This window comes from Hyaena hyaena, unplaced genomic scaffold (genome assembly GCF_003009895.1).
Source record: "Hyaena hyaena isolate Hyena2069 unplaced genomic scaffold, ASM300989v1 scaffold_5, whole genome shotgun sequence".
In the NCBI taxonomy this organism is placed as follows: Eukaryota; Metazoa; Chordata; class Mammalia; order Carnivora; family Hyaenidae; genus Hyaena; species Hyaena hyaena.
This window is the reverse complement of record NW_024080637.1, coordinates 6,682,884-6,701,442: the sequence shown is the minus strand read 5'-3', so window position 1 is coordinate 6,701,442 and position 18,559 is coordinate 6,682,884. Positions and strand designations below refer to the sequence as shown.

At 50.3% G+C, this 18,559-nt stretch overlaps 1 protein-coding gene across 3 annotated transcripts; it reads left to right on the top strand.

Annotated features, from left to right (window-relative positions):
• The first annotated feature begins 436 nt into the window (after positions 1-436).
• DIO1 (iodothyronine deiodinase 1) lies at positions 437-17,820 on the top strand. 3 transcript variants are annotated; one of them, XM_039239020.1, is made up of 4 exons: positions 437-578; positions 8,784-8,930; positions 14,886-15,085; positions 17,080-17,820. In XM_039239020.1, exons 1-4 carry the CDS (start codon positions 437-439, stop codon positions 17,146-17,148), a joined length of 558 nt encoding a protein of 185 aa, XP_039094951.1. In that variant the 3' UTR covers positions 17,149-17,820. The 3 variants fall into 3 exon arrangements, with proteins under 3 accessions (XP_039094951.1, XP_039094936.1, XP_039094942.1); XM_039239005.1 differs by having other exon boundaries at positions 437-758; positions 8,787-8,930; XM_039239011.1 differs by lacking the exon at positions 8,784-8,930 and having other exon boundaries at positions 437-758.
• Positions 17,821-18,559: the final 739 nt, after the last annotated feature.

Sequence of the window (18,559 nt, the reverse complement as noted above, 5' to 3'; positions counted from 1 at the left end):
CAAGTAAGAAGCTGTGAGTGGGAAAAACCTCTTTCATTAGTAAAGGAACCATTTACATTATTCAAAGAACAATTAGTGTTAGGACTTACTCACTTGCAACAGAGCCTTTCTAAAGGAACACAGAGTCCCTTGAAGTGTAATCCTTTTAAGTATTGGTTTTTAAAAATGTATCAGAGGGAGGATTTAAAATCTGAAGTCTCCCAATCCAAGGAGACACCAACAAGGATCTCTCAAAGGTTAAGGCAAAGGATCAGAAATGATAATAATTAGAAGAGACCTTTGAGCACTCGCTTTGGCAGACACCTTCCGTCCCAGCACCTTCCTGCTGTCCCGGGTTGGCTACGTCCGCCCTGCACCTTTGTTCAGCTCCGCCCATTACCGCCTGGCTGTGGCCTCTCTGCCCACCGGCCCCAGAGCCAGCTCTGGCTGTGCCAGGATGGGGCTGCCCTGGGTAGGGCTGTGGCTGAGGAGGCTCTGGGTCCTCTTGCAGGTGGCCCTGCATGTGGCTGTGGGCAAAGTGTGCCTGATACTCTTTCCCACAAGAGTCAAGCAACACATCATGGCCATGAACCGGAAGAACCCCCACTTTTCCTACGACAACTGGGCCCCGACCCTGTATGGCATGCAGTATTTCCGGTTTGTCCTGAAGGTCCGATGGCAACGACTCGAGGACAGGACTGAGCCAGGAGGTCTGGCTCCCAACTGCCCTGTGGTCCGGCTCTCGGGACAGCAGTGCAGCATCTGGGACTTCATGCAAGGTCAGGAGACTGCTCCAGGCTTGAGACGTGCTTGGAGAGGGGGAACCAGAGGTGGGTGGGGAAGTGGGAAAGTCATGAATTCTCTTCTGGCTGCTCCTTTTTTTGGCTTCTTGTCTTCTTCTTACTTCCTGCAACTAGGACTTCTAGATCCTGTTCTTCTGAGGGGCATTACCACCTTCCCAGGCTCTTAACCCACAAACCAGCTACACTGGCCTTCCGCTCCTTCCACATGCTCTTTATTTTTTGTTGTTGTTTATTCGTTTTTCAGAGGTAGGGGAAGGGCAGATTTAGAGGGAGACAGAGAATCTGAAGTAGGCTCCGTGCTGTCAGCACAGAGCCCAACGTGGGGGTCGAACCCACAAAGCCATGAACCATGAGATCATGACCTGAGCCAAAGTCAGATGCTCAACCGACCGAGCCACCCAGGCACCCCTTCTACACACTCTTAGGCTCTTAGAGTCACTCTGCCTGGTCATCTCCTTCAGACTTGCTCAGTGACACTTCCTGCAGCAAGCCAGCCCTGGCTCCCACGGCTAGGTGACCTCCTCTTCCATGCCGGACGTCCTGGACTTTTCTTTACTGCACCTGACCTGGTAGGTAGTTCTGCGCCGCCCCCGCTAGCCTGCACACTCCATGCAGGTGGAGCCTGCAATCTAACCCACTTTGCACCCTGGTGGCTGCTGCTGGCCCTTGATAGGCACCAGTAAATATATGTTGAAGCTCCCACTCTCCCTCTCCTGTGTATCTCAGCTCTATCGATCTGGGGTCTAGCAGACCTCTTTTTTTGTCCTCCTACAAGGCCTTCCTCCTCCTCCCCCTCTTGCCCTCCCTCCCCACCCAACTTGTGACTGGCTGCGAGACCACCCCTCCACAAGCGCATCCTCAGCTCACCAGCGTCCTCCGCTGCCCTCCGCACTTGGAACGAAGCCCGGGCCCCGCCTCGTGCTCAAGGTCCTCCCTGAGCCAACTCCCGCCTCCCTCTCACGCGCGGGCCACCACTCATGCTCTGGCCTCCAGACCAGTCCCGGGCCTTGCACATCCCTTGTGCTTTTCCTTCTCTGCCTTGCTGATGTTGTTGGCTCTTCTCCTCTATTACAGTCCAAGCCCCTCATCAGCGGGGGGCCTGCTCAGGCCAGCTCAGATCCCCACAGCTGGGCGTGGGCTCTCTCTCCTGGACTCGGGGCTGTGCACCTGCACCTCTCCTCAGACACTGAGTCTGTGCCCCAGCATCTGGCTGCCTAACGGGGAGCCTCATGACAGCACTGTGTCTAATCCGTCTCTGAATTCCCAGGACCTAGAACCAGCGGATCGAGTAGAGAAGGTCCCTGAGGCGGGTGGCTAATCTAGTGTTTCTCAAAGCATGTTTTTGGAGGTCAAATCCCACAGATACGCTTTACTACCTCAAGTTCCCTGACTGAAGCAGTTTGAGAAACCCTGCACACCATCCCCTCCTCCTGGAAATTCGTAAAGCCCGTGAATATTTTATTTTATTTTATTTTATTTTATTTTATTTTATTTTATTTTTAATGTTTTATTTATTTCTAGGAGAGAGAGAGAGAGAGAGAGAGAGAGAGAGAGACAGCGTGAGCAGGGGAGGGTCAGAGAGAGAGGGAGTCACAGACTGAAACAGGCTCCAGGCTCTGAGCTGGCAGTCAGCACAGAGCCCGACGCGGGGCTCGAACCCATGAACCACGAGATCCTGACCTAAGCGAAAGTCCGACGCTTAACCGACTAAGCCACCCAGGCGCCCCAAGCCCGTGAATATTTTAAAAGCTCTGAGAAGCCCTGAAGCTTCAAAACAAAACTTGGGGGGAAAAAAGAAAACCTGACAAAGCACTGACTGATTTCCTCACACACACAACCCCCAGCTCTCCCCCCTGAGGAAATGCCTGTCATCTTCACACAAGATCCAAAGAACACCCTTTGGGAAAAGTTGACCTAATCCAGTCCTCTCACTTTAAAAGGGAAATGAAGAGCACGGAGAGAGGCAAAGGCAACAGAGCCAGTGGGTGACCAAGTCAGACCCAGAATCTGGGCTTCTTCATCTCATATCTTTCAGTATCATTCACAAGCGCCTCCTCTGTGCCCAGCCCTCAGCTAGACGCCAGGGACTCAGAGTTAGGTCAGAGCTTGCTCCTTCACTCAAAAAGGTTGAAGTTATGGTTTCACAGCATAGATGGGCATAGTAAACGAAGCCTCACAGCTCTGTGAGGTGGGGGAGGCTGCAAAGGTATAAAGTTCGCCCGCAGGGCTTGGAACACTTTCTGGAGGAGGTGGCTTTGGAACTAGGCCTTGAAAAATGAGTAAGATTTTTGTAGCATGTTAAGGGAAAAGCGTTTCAAGCCGAGCAACAGGCCACAGATTCTTGCTCATGACTTTAAACTGCGGTGCACAAATGACCTCTTTTTATCCAGCATTTTGCTAAGGGACCACTGATCATAAGAATCCTGAGAATAACAGCTAACATTTATTGAGTGTCCACTATGTGCCAGGCACTGAGCTAGAAGCAGGCCAATTTGATGAATGTCAATCATCTACTGACCAGTTCCCTGAAAGCCACCTTGCTTCATGGCCAGTTCAACGCACTCGCTTCTTTTAACTGTTGACTTTCAGCGGACCAGATTACATGTTAAAGACTGTTCTATTTGCCTCTGCTCCCTGCTATTGCACCTGAGACCGAAGAATGGAGAGAGAAGGATACCAAGAGACAAAAGAAAACTCTGTTTATAAAAGGAGTTGGCTTTCAGCACATGGACCCAGAAATAATGGTACTGAGTGGTCCTGAAATAATAGATACGGTGATACAGAAGTCAACACAACTGGTATGTGCCCTGCAAAATCTCATAACCCAGAGGGAGAGATGGTGTAGTGAGAGAGGTAAGCAGGGGGTTCTGGAAGAAGTGGGGGTGGGGTAGGAAGGTGGTCAGAGGAAGGCTTCCTGGAGAAGAGGATGGTGAGCCAATTGTCTATGGACAGCGAAGCCTTGGAGTGTGTGGGGAGTAGGGGAGTGGAGGGCAGAGCAGGACAGAGGGGAGGAAGGAGCTGCAGAGATCCAAGATGTGAAGGAGCGTCAGTTTGGCAGAAGTGGGGCTGTGGGAGGCGTGAAGTGGTGAAGGATGAGGCTGGAGACGTCATCAGGGACCAGCACTTAAGGGACCTTATGTGTCTTACTGAGGAGAGAAGACTTCATCCTGAAGGTATTGGTGACTTCTGGAAGGATTTTCAAGCAGGATGTTAACATGATCACTTCTGCTTAATAGAAAGATATCCTTTAACTGGTTTGGAAACCCACCAGACCACTAAAAATCTCTGATGTATGCTTTAGGTATAAATCTGAGCTCATTTCCAGACACAGACTGGAAGAGCTAGAAGACTCTATGGATAATCTAAAGGAGTTCTTTCATTTTTTTCAGATGCAAAGGCCCAGAGAGGTAAATTACTTGCTCAGAGTCATATAGCAAGTTCTTGTAGAGCTTGAATTAGAACTTGTGCTTTCCGACTCTCAGCTACTGTGCTTTTTGTTGTTGGATAAGACAACAGAGGCTCAGAGAAATTCCCAGCCACCTCCTGTTGTCTGCATGTACATGCACATGTACCCACATCACACACACACACACACACACACACACACACACACAGCAAAACAGTGATGAACTGGTGTGTTGTAGTAGAAGGCAATGCTAGGTATTTTATTGTCTAGGTATTTGGGAGTTAATATGGAATTGTATTTATTTCAGCCCCTGTTTCCAATCCTCTAAAATCTCTCCAAGTGTACTTATGAGGTGTCATCTAGCAAATATAAATGGGCTTTCTCTGCTGAAAGAGCCTGGTATGGGGGTTAATTTACTGGCATGGAGGTTATGATGGGGGGTTCAAGTCCAGCTGCAACAGAGCTGTTTTCTCATTTACACAGACAAGCTGGACTTGACAGTACTTGGCCGACATCTGAAATGGTGTTCTCTGCACCGTGGCTTGTGCACACAGGCAGAGTGCCAGCCCCCCGTACCGCTACCCCCTTGCACCCATCCTTCCTCTCTGCTACCACGAAAGTGAGGAACTAAGTTTAAACTTTGCCCTCAATACTGATCACTGCACCCAACCCCACTATAAATAATTAAACAAATGTCTCTCTGTCTCTTCCAATGGCCTAATCAGTGTTGAATTTTGTTCCAATTAAAAACAAAATTCCAGACAGCTAATATTTAGCACTGGTCCTGACCTTAAGTCTTTTGGGTTCTTATCTAAAGCATGACTCTCTGAGGTCATTGGAGGCCAGTGGCTGACCACTTGGCCTTGACTTGCCTCTGAGGCTGCCCTGATGAGGCCTGGGCAACCCTGTCACGTGGATGAGGACTTGTGTAATCAACCAACAGGGACTGAGGCCCACTCAGTGCCCCGTAGGGCCTCCTAAGAGAAAATCTGTGAGCCAAGGGCAAGGAGTGCTTTGTATCTCCTGGCCAGCTTTCTCCTCGGGTACTGAAAATGAGGACTATATAAGCAATTGTTTCTGTCTTTCAGTCCAATATTAGTTCAGTTATAATGAATGCATGGGACCTCAGGACTGGTTTATTTGTCTTCACTAGTTACCTCCTGCTCTGTGCCTCCCAGAAAGGCCTGATTTTTTTTTATACTTTACTGTATGTGTAAGCTGCTTCAAACCCATTGCACAGTAAGGTAAGGATATAACTAATGGAATGAAGCAAGTTTATCGGCAAGTTAAAATGCCCTCTGTTCCCCTCCATCAGCAAGTTCTATCTTTCGCCTTCTCCGCTGCCCACATACTCGCCCGGGCTCCCATGGTCCCTTACATACATTTCTCTGACACCCCCTAACTGGATCCTGCCCACTTCCATTCCCATCATCAGGCCTTTCTCCAAAGAGTGATGTCCAAGTGTAAATCCGATTGTGTGTCATTATATACCTCTACCTAACAGTCAAGGTTCTGGCTTGCAAGCCACAGGAACTCACTCGGGTTTTCTTAGGCACACACATACGTGTACAAAAGAACATATTAATCAGGTGTTGCAAGATTTCTGGAATCAACTATAGCTGGAGCCCTGGGCCTGGACTGTCTTTTAGCATCAGCAGTCAGGCCAAGATGCTGCTGTCTCTGTGATTGCCTTGAGAACCAACCCCCTGTCCCCAGGACCCCACCGTCCTGACAGGGGCACCACCACTGGGCCATGGATGAATTCTGCCATCTCAGTGGATCCATAATCAAAGAGCTATGTGGGAGGGTCCAATCAGCCTGGCCTCGGTCACTGCTTTGGCTGCTCAGGACAGAGGACAGACCTGGCCCCTCTGTCCTCCACAGAGGCAAACTCTCCCATGAATAGTGTACAAAATAGGAAATTCCAGCCAGGAAGGAGGCTTGGGAGCTGGGCAGCCAAAATTGCAACAAATATCCACCATCCTTGTTTTATATCTCCATGATGTCCCATTGTACCTGGAATAAAATCCAGATTTTTCACCAAGGCATAGGACAGCCTGCCTCCCCTGGCCCATACCTACCTCTGCAGTCCTGCCTCTCGTTACCCCCCACCTCCTCCGCAGGCCTGGCTCTGGTCACAGTGACCTCGCAGGTCCTTGAAGACACCAAGCTGTCTCCTGCCTCAGGGCCTTTGTACATGATAGAGTCCCTTTGTCTGGAATGCCCTTCTTCTCCCTTTGCCCATGGCTTGCTCTTTCCTAGCCTTCATTTCGCAGGTCAAATGGCATCTCCTCAGAGGCCTTTCCCGCCCCACCTGTCTAAAGTAGGTCACTCCTTTACAGTCTCTTTCGTAACACTTATCGCAAGTTGAAATTACCACATTTATGTGTTTACTTGGTTTTTTGCCATTAAATAGACCTCAAATTGCATGCAGGCAGGGGCCTGCTGGCCTTGTTCTCTGCTGCATCCGTGGTGTGTGGCAGAGAGCCTTGCACATGACGTCAGAACAGCTTGCTTCTAGGTGGCATGAGAGCGTGCTTGGGGACGTGAGGATGAAGAAGGAACAGGCCTGGCCCACAAGGGGCAACAAGCAGCCTGGGGGACACAGACACGTCACAGTGTGCAGCCTGTGTGCTTTTACAGATATGAGGGAAGGGCTCAACAGTGTCAGCTCGAGCCACAGGTAAGCACCAGGTGCTGGCAGCTCCCCAGAGTTACCCCCGATCTAAGGTGGGAGGGTTGCGTAAGGCCCCCACCCGGGCCTGGCTTTGCAGGTCACACAGGGTTCCACATTTGGGAGGGCCCCGTGCTTGGGGTTCACCGTCTTACAGCAGCTGTGTTGAAATCCTGAATCATTTTATCTTTGAAGCTGCATTTTATAAGTGAGGCCTAATGGGACAGTCCCCGCGGCAGGGGACTTGGAGGCTCAGCTCCTGCAGGACCCTCCCTCCCTCAGCCCCCTTGCTCTCTGGGACATGTTCTCCACGACCCACTCTTCCCACCTTGGACACAGGGCTTGTCCTGCCTCCTTCCCAGTGCTATCCAGTGACTGCTGCCACCTTCAACCCCAGAGGGCCTGGACGCAGACACGGGGAAGGTTGGGGCCAGCTGTACGCATCCTGCCGCATCTCGTGGTCGGGCGTGGAGGCGGCCGTCCCCAACCTGGGCTGACAGTGCCTTGTGCAGTTTGCCAAGTGTGGGGAGTAAAGTGGGGCAGAAGCCTCTTGCCCACCTCCTGTCCCCCATCAAGGAGCCTGGCATGTCCCTGAATGGAGGTGGTTATATGCTGTGGGGTAGGAGGTGGGCATGGGGGAAGAGTAAATGAAGGGCATGGGGGAAGAGCTCAATTTCTGCACTCCTAGCGGAGGCATGGTGTGGGGATCTCGTGCTACAGGAAGAGGAACACTGGCAGCCACTGGCCACACACACGGACATGAGCACTGAGTCTGGGGGCTCCTGGGTGACTGTGAGGGTCTGCACAGTCCATGAATATCCCTCTGTCCGTGGGAGCATGACATTAAGCGCTAGCTAAAAAATACCATGCCAGTGCAGGAGAGAGATCATGGCAGAAAATCTTTTTATCTTAGTATACTTTGGGGCACTCCCCCTCCCCACTTTGTAAACAAGGGGCTCAGCATTTTCATTTTGTCCAAGGCCAGCAAATTATGTAGCCAGTCTCGTCCTCACCCTTCCTTCCCCTCGGTGGCATCCCCTTTGCTGTTCCTCCCCACTTCATAGCTCAGGAATCAGACAGCTGATAACAACAGCTTACATTTATTAAGTACCTACTATAAGCCAGGCACCATTTTAAGCCCTTATCTGTACTACCTTCTTCAATCCTCATAATGATCCTATAAGGTAAGCATTATTATTATGTCTATCTGTGAATGAGGAGACAGTGGCTTTGAATGAAAAGAGTACTAAATTAAGAGTCTAGAAGCCAGAGTATTAATTTTAATGCCACCACTGACCTGCTGTGTGGCCTGGAGCAAGTCTATAAACAAGGGAAAAATTTGCCTACCTCGCAGTATACGAACCTTATCGCATGAGAAAACAGATGCGTGCCTGCCTTATTAACTGCAGGAGAGGGACTCTATCATTATTTTAATGACCACCTAGTGGCTGCAAGTGGTCCACTGAGGCCCCTTGATAAAATCGCTTCATTGTGGAGAGGCGTAAACTGGCTCCAGCCTCTGTTAAGTCTTGCCCTGTAGGCGGCAGACCCCAACTGTGGTCTGGCTCCATCTCTGAGGGAAAATAAAGGTGGTAACAGAATATGGGTGCCTGGATGGCTCTGTTGGTTAAGCGTCTGACTCTCTTGATTTTGGCTCAGGTCGTGCTCTCACAGTTTGTGGTTTCAAGCCCCACATCGGGCTCTGCAGTGACAGTGTGGAGCCTGCTCGGGATTCGCTCCCCCTCCCTCTCTCTCCGCCTCTCCCCTGTTCTCGTTCTCTCTCTCTCCCTCTCTCTCAAAATAAATATAAACATCAAATTGTTTTAATGGTGGTAACAGAAGTGAGGGCAGGAGTAAAGATGGTACTGGCATATCAATGCTGTGTGTAGATGATCCGTTGTTGATGGTTCCGTTCCTGTTTCAGGCAACAGACCGTTGGTGCTGAATTTTGGAAGTTGTACCTGACCTTCATTTCTTTTCAAATTTGACCAGTTCAAGAGACTTATTGAAGACTTTTGCTCCATAGCAGACTTTCTCATCATCTACATCGAAGAAGCACACGCATCAGGTAGAGACTCCCTGCCCTTACCTCTTCCTACCGTCTCTTTTTTCTCTCCTGTTTCCTGCAGGCCCTGACTCAGGGGTGGGAGGTGGGGAGGAAGAGGAGGAGTGAGGGAAAGAGCCCCACTGTTCACTGAGCACCTGCCAGTTCAGTCCCTGCTGGGTTTACCCACCACCACTAACTCCGCCGCCTGTGCCTTCAACCAGGCACACCTGGTTGGACGGGTCTAAGATGGAGAGCACCCACCATTTTGAATGGATAAACAAGGAAATCAAGGGAGAGAAGCTAATAGGAGGAATTTAGACCGGAATGACTGTTCCATAGCTACTTGTGAAATCCAGCCTAAGTTTCTCGAAGCTCAAAGGGACACTGGTTCATCTCAGCCAATGGTTCCCAAGCTTTAGTGAGCATTAGAGGCACGTGGAAGGCTTGTTAAAACAGACTGCTAGAGCCCACCCCAGAGTTTATCAGTTAGATCTGGGGTGGGGCCTGAGAATTTGAATTTTTGACAAGCCCCTGGTGATACTGAAGGTGCTGGTCTGGGGACCACACTTTGAGAACCACTACTCCAAGGCTAACTTTCATCTGGGGGCAGCCATTCTTTCTTCAGCCCCTAACAGGGGGTCACACATCTTCATTACTTCACGTTTAATCTCGTTCCTTTCCTGGGCAGCTCTGTCCGGGAGAGCTCTCCCGGAAATTCCAAAGCTAGTGGTCTAAGCCCTTTGAACTTTACAAAATGGTCAGACACATCCCCTGTCCCCCGATTTTCAAGGGGATTGAACCTGTGAGTGTGGCCCAACTCTCAAACCCAAAGACTGAAGAAGGCAAGTGGGACAAGTGTCATTTACTCGCCCATCTCCCACATGATTCGTCTGTCTCCCAGCACCTGGCAGAGCGCATGTCGCAGGATCAGAGCTCAGCAAAAGTTGGGTGAATGAGTGTACTTAGGCCAGTATTAGCCTTGCTGGTTTATCCCTGTGCTGTCAAGTGCAGGTTGCTCTGAATTATCAGCGAACTTGGTCCAGAAGTGCTTTCTCCAATATGGTCCCTGGATCCCTGATGTCAGAGCTCTGTGGGTTGCTTGTTAAAAATGGATATTCCAGGGGCGCCTGGGTGGCTTAGTTGGCTAAGAGTCTGACTTCGGCTCAGGTCATGATCTCGCGGTTCGTGGGTTCAAGACCCACGTCGGGCTCTGTGCTGACAGCTCAGAGACAGGAGCCTGCCTCGGATTCTGTGTCTCCTGCTCTCTCTGCCCCTCCCTGCCCCTCCCCTGCTCATGTTCTCTCTCTCTCTTTCTCTCTCTCTCTCTCTCTCAAAAATAAATAAACCTCAAAAAAAAATTTTTTAAGGATATTCCAGGACCCCACCCCAGGCCCACTGCATCCTGATTTATTGCACCCAAAGGTTTGAGAACTTCTTTCAACTTAATACTATGTTCACTTAACTGGCAGCTTCTGTTCTCATTAAGGGTTTGGGGCAACCTGAAATATTAGCACAGGGGAACAGGTACACAGAGGTTCATCACACTGTTCTATTTGTCTGTGCTTTCAAATTTTTCCGTAACGTAATCTAAAGGAGTATAAGTAACAGGAGAGCAAATGGAAGCGCAGTGTGTCTCCGTGTCAAACGCGTCTTTGGAAGAGCAGCGGCCAGGAGTTCCAGGGAGGAATTTGGGTGCCTTCAGGTGCCTGTGGTCTCCATGGCTGAGAGGAGACACTGACCTGATGTCATCACAGCTGACAGTCGAAGCTCAGCCAAAGCTGATTTAAAAAGCTGGGGCAGCACTTGTCAAACTTGACCATGGGCGTCAGCGACCTGGGGACCTTAGCGGGTTCTGGCGCAGCGCTGCTGCAGTGAGCTCCCAGGTGAGGTGGAGGCTGCCGATGCAGGGACCATACTTGTAGTGCCAAGGTCATGGAGGATCCAGCTTTTGTCTCTAGAGGAACAAACTGTAAACTGTGACAAGAAGGGTGGACCGTCACAGAAATTGTTCCTGGTCCTGGTACCTGTCCTGTTTCTCCTGGAGTCAGCCCCAGCAGGTTTGACCCTTCCAGAACCTCAAGTCTTTGAGGAAGGACTTCCTGACCCTGGTCTGACACAGACCGTTCTCTTGCTTCTGTGCTTTGGCACTCCTCGTTCAGGCATTTCTTCCTCCTCCCCATCTCCTTCCCCAGCTGCTAGAATCCTGCCCTGGCTGGTCCAGGGGTCCCTGAAGGATGGACCGCATCGGCCTGAAAGAATGGACACAGACAGCTCGAGTGAACCAGTCTGGACAGTTTATTGATTCTTCAGCAGGCTTATATATGCTTTCTACTTCCTATGTGTTTGTGTCAAGCTTCTGTTCTTATTCTCAGAATGTCTTCCAGGACATTCATCCGTGAGGAAACTTTTGGGTTATTTCCTTGCGTTTCTGCTCTTTTACTTTCAGATTTAATCTCTAATCTTACTATTTCTATGCCTAACAAGCTAAAGGGCTAATTCTGTTTTCTATATTGCTAGTTTCATGTGTTATAGCTGAGATAAGTAGAGCCTATTCTTTAGAGAAATTGAAGCGTGACGGCTTTCTTAGTATCTACCCTTACTGTAACCTTTTACAGGGACATGCTTTCTTTAAAGTGCCTTTAATGATCAACTAACTGCCAAGTCGTAGGGAAATGCCCAGTATGAAAAATAAGCTGATTGAATAGCAGAAGAGATATCAGTAGCTTCGCTTCCAGAGAACCACTGTGCAGTCTTCTCTTGTCGACCCCCTGGGCTGTGTCATCAGGTGGGTGATGAAGTTCGGCTCCTGGCACCCGGCGCACTTGTTTCTGTCAACCAGACAGAAGTGAGTATGGCCTGAACCGCAGAATTAAAGTGCACAGAGCCACTGTCCACCCATCCCGCCAGGTCTGGGGTCTGTGGCCCAAATCAGTTGGCTTCCTTTTCCTCCACACGCCACATGTTTGTCCAGGTAAGTTACAGGGAGGCATGAGGCCTGATGGGAAGAACACGGACTTTGGAGCTTCAGACCGGAGTATGGCTCCTGGCTCCATCACATGCTGGCCACGTGACCGTGGACAGCTTCCCTTCCATGCCCACTTCTGCGACACTGAAATAGGATGACAACAGCAACCTCACACTCACTCGACAATATTTAAGGAATACCTGCTCCTTGCCAGCCCTGGGCTGGGCCCAGAGATATTGAGACAAACGATACACACAGTTCCTGCCTCTCAGGAACTCCCTGTTAGAGCTGGGGAAGCACATCACTGCTCCTCCCCGGGCCTCCATGTTCTCAGCTTCAGGACAAGAACGTGAATCCCGCCTCAGCTCCTGTAAGTGGCTGTTGTGAAGCCCCGAGGAGCTGATTGTTGCACAAGACTGACTGCCTGGACATGAGACCAATGTAGGCTGGTGTTATTGTCATCTACAAAATTTCGATGTCTTGGGGCAGGTAATAATTACCTTAAACTACGGCCAGGCACTTGTATCTTGGTGTGAATTTCTCCTGAGAGCTGGTTTTTCTTGGAGCAAGCTTCCCTTGAAGCCCTGAGGAGGTAGAGCCATTTCTGCTGATAGACTTAATCACCTTATATTACCCGAGGAGGCAGCCATTCCCATAAACACGGGCCATGTGGCTTCCGAAGGAACCCATGACCACATTACCTGGGTCCCAGACTCCCCAGAAATGAGGCAAGTAGAAGGGCAAGGCCAGTAGCACTTTGCGGTTGTTTTTTTTCAACCCGTGGGCCCATTAACTAATGAGTACCACTTCCTGTAAGTAGGCAGAGGGACACCTTGGCAAATGAGGCCAACTGAAAATCCCCTTCTATTTAAAGTTAAGCAGCCTAAAATGCATCTCTAGAGCAAAGTAGCCATATTCTGCGGTACAGAATAAAAACTGGGTTCTTTCCCACCTGTCCACTACTTAGAGCAGACGGGCAGAATAAACCAACATTTTTCAAGCAGCTTCTATTAAGGGGTTTCCATGCAAGTTATGTCATCCAAGCCGTTACACCAGCCCTCTGCAACATAGATTCTAATATTCCCACAGCAGATGGGGAAACTGAGAATTTAAAGAGATTTCAGGGGCACCTGGGTGGCTCAGTTGGTTGAGCATCCAACTTCGGCTCAGGTCATGATCTCATAGCTTGTGAGTTCGAGCCCCACATCAGGCTCTGTGCTGACAGCTCAGCGCATGGAGCCTGCTTTGGATTCTGTCTCCCTCTCTCCCTGCCACCTCACTTGCTCGTGATCTGTCTCTCTCTATATATATCCAAAGTAAATAAACATTTAAAAAAATTTTTTTAAGAGATTTCAAGATCCTGCCCAATATCACACAGCTGAGCATGTCAGGGAAAGCTTCCTAGAGGAGAGGGTGTTAGAGCAGTGGTTCTCAGCTGAGGGTGATTTTGTCCCCCAAGGGGTATTTGGCAATGTCTGGAGACGTTTTTGGTTGTCACAAATTGTCAGAGCCATGCTACTGACATCTAGTGAGCAGAGTGCAAAGATACTGCTCAACATGGGGGCACACTCAGGATGGCAGCCCCCCCCGCCCCCGAACGTCAGTAGTCCCAATGGTGAGAAGCCCTGTGGTAGACGGGAGCCTTTTAATTTTTTTATGTTTATTTTTTTGAAGGAGAGAGAGACTGAGTGGGGGAAGGGCAGAGAAAGAGGGAGACACAGAATCTGAAGCAGGTTCCAGGCTCTGAGCTGTCAGCACAGAGCCTGATGCAGGGCTTGAACTCACGAGCTGTGAGATGATAACCTGAGTGGAAGTTGGACGCTTAACCGACCGAGCCACCCAGGCGCTCCAAGGCGAGCCTTAAAAGGACAGATAGGATCTCAAATGTGGAAGGGATGGTAAGGAAACAGGGAAGAGAGGGGTCGGCATCATTTGAGGAGAAGTCACTTCGGCTAGATGTGGAAAGACCAGGAGCCGTGACTGGAAGTACATGTGGAGAGAGATGGTAAGGATCATTACGTGCTGTGCCAAGGAGCTGGTTCTGTAACTGGTTTGTAGGCAGAGAAAAAAATCTGATTACGTTTTGTGGTAGGAGCGTTGTCAGAGATCTTCAGAGAAGCACCATCAGGAGGCAGGAATACTTCTTAGGAGGGGTTGAAAGTAAGGGTCACTGCCAGGCCTGCAGTTGTACTTGGCTGTGGGTTCACCCTGAGTGGCAGGCACCCCGAGGCTGTCTGAACAGCTAACACCAGCAGCAGTGCCAGAAGTCGTAGGAAAGAGAAGGTCCTGTTCCCCTCACACCGTGGGTGAAGGCAGCACTGTGAAGAGGGTGGAAGTGAGAGGCAGCTTGGGGGTTGTGAGTCAAGGGGTCCCAGGTATTTCACCCACAGGCCGGTCACTGGGGAGCTTGCGATTTATCCTGAGGATGACAGGGAGCCATCAAAAGCCACGGCAGGAGAGTGCCACAGTCAGATTTGCATTTTGGAAAGAACATTCTGGTGTCGGGCAAAAGTGACGTGATAACCCCTATACTACGGAGACCGCTGCTAGGAAAGAACATTCTGGTGGAGAATAATCAGAAGAGGGAGATTGTCTAGACTCTCGTATAGTAGTTCTCAAACTTCAGCGTGTGTTAGAATCATTTGGAAGGCTGTGAAAACAGATCGGTGGGCCCCACTGCCAGTCAGTCTCAGGGTCTTCCTTTAACAAGGTCCTTGTGAGGATCAAATGCACATTCACGTTCAAGACGCAGTGGCCTACTGGACTCTCGCAGGCTGAAGAGCCGAAGTCTGGGAGTCAGGAGCCCTAGGCTTCGTCTTTGGATCTGTCAGTACCTCCCTGTGAGATCTCATGCATCCGCCCATAATAGGAAACTGGGCCAAATTATGGCCAATGGCTCCTCTGTGTGGGACCCTCTGTTACAAAGGGGTGGATGTGGGGATGGGGGTATTTAATCCGTGGGAAATACGTGCCATGCCTGTGAGGCCCACTGCCGGTCCCTCCTTTTGCAGATGGCTGGGCCTTCAAGAACAACGTGAACATCAGGAATCATCGGGATCTCCAGGACCGCCTGCAGGCGGCCCGCTTGCTGCTGGACAGGCACCCCCAGTGCCCCGTGGTGGTGGACACAATGAGGAACCAAAGCAGCCGGCTCTACGCAGCACTGCCCGAGAGGCTCTATGTGCTCCAGGAGGGCAGGATCCTCTACAAGGTGGTGACCAGGGGCAAGAGGCCCAGGAGGGGCGAGGGCGGAGAGGGCTTCGTATCAAGCAGATGTGCATTCAAGTCGTTGCCCAGCCGTTTACTGGGCATGTGACCAGGGGCAAGTCCTTTCCTGTCTCGGAGTTTCCCTTTCCTCTTCTACAAAATGGAGGTTCTGGCCCCCCACCTCACGGGAGGTGAAATAAATAATGGGACTTTCTTGTCCCTAGCATTTGGACTGGAGCCACAGCCTCCTGGCTGCCTTCCGAATCCGGAAGACTGGCCCAGCCCTGGTTCGGTCTGAAGCTGAATGAGAAAATGTAGTTTCCATTTCATAAACAACACTCAGAGAAGGACATTGACTTGCCCAAGGTCACCCTGCACAAGGCTCTGATTTCAGTTCTGAATCCTTTGAATGGGAGAGGCCAGGAGTGGGAGGGTCTGAAGCTGCTCCTCTCAAGGCAAGCCTGAACCTGGGTGAGGGGGTAGGGGAGGGGGTGGTGTAGGAGGGAGAAGAGAGCAAACCCTGTAGTTAAGAGCTGGAAATGCAGAAGCAGGGATTCAAGGAAGGAATTGAGTCCCAGCCTCCTTTCTGGTGATTGTGTCCCGCCTTAGGGCTTCCAGCCTGGCCAGGGTGGGGGATGTAAGCACAGCCTCCAACCACTCGGGCACTGTTGGCCTTCCCTGGGAGGGCAGAAACCGGTTCATAGCTGCCGAAGGGATTTCAAGCCTTGGAGAGCCCATGAAGCCCAGCCGTGTGGATACTCCCCTGCCGGCTGCCAGCCCTGCTTATGCGGGTAAAATGAGCAACAATTTGCAGATCAATCTCCAGGGTGCCAAGGGTCACAGCATAAGAAGTCAGGTTCTTCTGCCTTTCTCCTCCCCAGAGACACGGCTGTGAGATGGCATGATCGAGGCCAGCAGGGTTAGGCCCCGCACAAGTACTGGCAACACGGAAACAATTTGAAGATGGCTCACCCCTTCCTTGGAGGTGCTCACAGTCCGGAGGATGAGGACGACAAGTCGAGTGTCCAGTGTCCCAAGGGCTGTGAGACTCCAGAGCAGGGATCAGCACACCTTTTCAGCAAAGGGCCAGACTGTAAATATTTTTGACTTTGTGGACCAGACAATCCCGGTTACAACCATTCAATCCTGCTGTGCTAGCACAAAAACAGCACAGACAATATGTAACTGGAAGAGTGTGAGGCATCAGGACAGATTTGGCTCTCAGACTGTAAATTTCTCGACCCCTGAGGAAGGGTGGGCTCTTTGGAGGTGGTGACAGTTGCTTGGACCTTGAAGGCTAGGAAGCCAGCCACGTGAGCATGGTGAGTGAAAATCGTGGCAAATATAGGGAAGAAGGTGAGCAAAGGCACTGAGGCATGTTGGCAGGATGTGAATGGAGAGTTGGGGCATTTAGGTGACTGGGGTCTCATTCCGGGCCAAGGAATCCAGCCCCCTTCTTAGGGCAGAGGCGAGCCATGGATGGGTTTTGAGCAGGAGACAGGCATGATTGGATCTGTACTTTAGAAAGATCAGTGGCTATTGGGTGAGGTGTGGACTGGAGGGGGCAGGGACAGAGGACTTCAGATAGTCAGGAAGTGGGGTGCCTGCCCAAGTAGGGGATGCAGAAGCTGAACTAGAGCAAGGGGACAGGAGACGCAGAGGTGGTTCTGATGTGTAGAGAAGATAAGGCCTGTCTGAAGGTCTAATTATGGAAGAACAGCTTATGTGTAAAGACCGGTTTCTCCTTTAGAAACGATTCCCTTTACCCCAGCTGGTTCTCCTCGCACTTCTCTCTCCAGTCTGTCCATTAAATGTGAGTGCCACTCTACACCCTCTCCCTGGGTGATCTCATCTGCTTTATGGTTGCATCTGTCATTGTCTACGCCATCCTGACAACCCCCACGTAGCTATTGCCAGCCCAGTACTCTCAGCTAAGCTCCAGACCTACTAATTCCTATGAGTCGGACATCTGGGAATGCTGATTTGTTTCTCTTACAGGGTAAACCTGGCCCTTGGAACTACCATCCAGAGGAAGTTCGTGCTGTTCTGGAAAAGCTTCACACTTAGTCTGGGCAGATCTCCCAGCCCTAGGTGATCAACAGGAGGGATCCTCAAGTCCTGGCTCTCCCCCCACCCAGCCCATGTGGCTTTTACCTCTTGAGCTGTATCCCCAAGCTGAACCACTAGCTCACATCTGTCTGATCTATCCCAGCAACTGTAATCAGAAAACGAAGCAGCAAGGGTAAAGGCTGTACAAAAGGTCAATGCTGCCCCCACGGCAGAGACCACATTCATTGCACGTGGTCCCCAACTCTAGCCACTCTGATTCCAAGTGGTTAGATACGGCAGTCCTTGTGTGAGGTAAATCCGTCTTACCAAATTTGCCGTTTATGGAATTGATCATCTAAGACACTAAACTGGTTTCTAGAACCAAGCATGGGGAGAACTCCTGTTGTTTAGAGAGAGAGAGAGAGATGAGGAGTTGAGAGCTGTCATTCATTTATGCAGAAGCTCGTCTTTGAAATTGCTTCTCTCATTTCTTTGTGAGTCTCCTGACGGTCATTTGTGTTAGATTACATCACACTAAGGGATAACCATTAGTATTCATCTGTTTTAACTCTGCTTCTTTTCATGTTTGTCTATGACGGCCACAGCCTAAAGTACACACAGCTGTGACCTGACTTGAAAGAAAATGTTTTAAGATGCAGCAAGCTAATACAGAATGATTAAAACATAGCAGGCAATCTGGGACGGCTTCGGTGTGATCTTTTACATTTTCTTTTCCAGTGTGTGTCAGCCTGTTTTATCTTTTTATTTATTTATTTATTTTTTTAAAATGTTTCATCTATTTCTAGGAGAGAGAGAGAGAGACAGCGTGAGCAGGGGAGGGTCAGAGAGAGAGGAAGTCACAGACTGAAACAGGCTCCAGGCTCTGAGCTGGCAGTCAGCACAGAGCCCGATGCGGGGCTCGAACCCACGAACCGCGAGATCATGACCCGAGCGAAAGTCGGACGTTCAACCAACTACGCCACCCGGGCGCCCCTATCTTTTTTTTTTTTTAAATAGTTTATTGTCATGTTGGTTTCCATACAACACCCAGTGCTCATCCCCACAAGTGTGTTTTATCTTTTATTATAGCCCACTGTAATCTGATCTGCAAAAATACCATATGCTGGCAGTGCCTCATTTGGTGGGAAAAACATTCCCTGTGGGTTCTGTATCAAATGTGTCTTTGCCTCATGAACTCTTGCTAAAGAATGTTTCACGTTGGAGGGGCGCCTGGGTGGCTCGGTCCATTAAGTGTCTGCCATCTGATTTTAGCTCAGATCATGATCCCACGGTTCGGTTTGTGGGATCAAGTGCCTAGTCAGGCTCTGTGCCGACAGCATGGGACCTGCTTGGGATTCTCTCTCTCTCCCTCCCTCTCTGCCCCTCCCCCACATGTGCTCTCCCTCTCAAAATACATAAACTTAAAAAT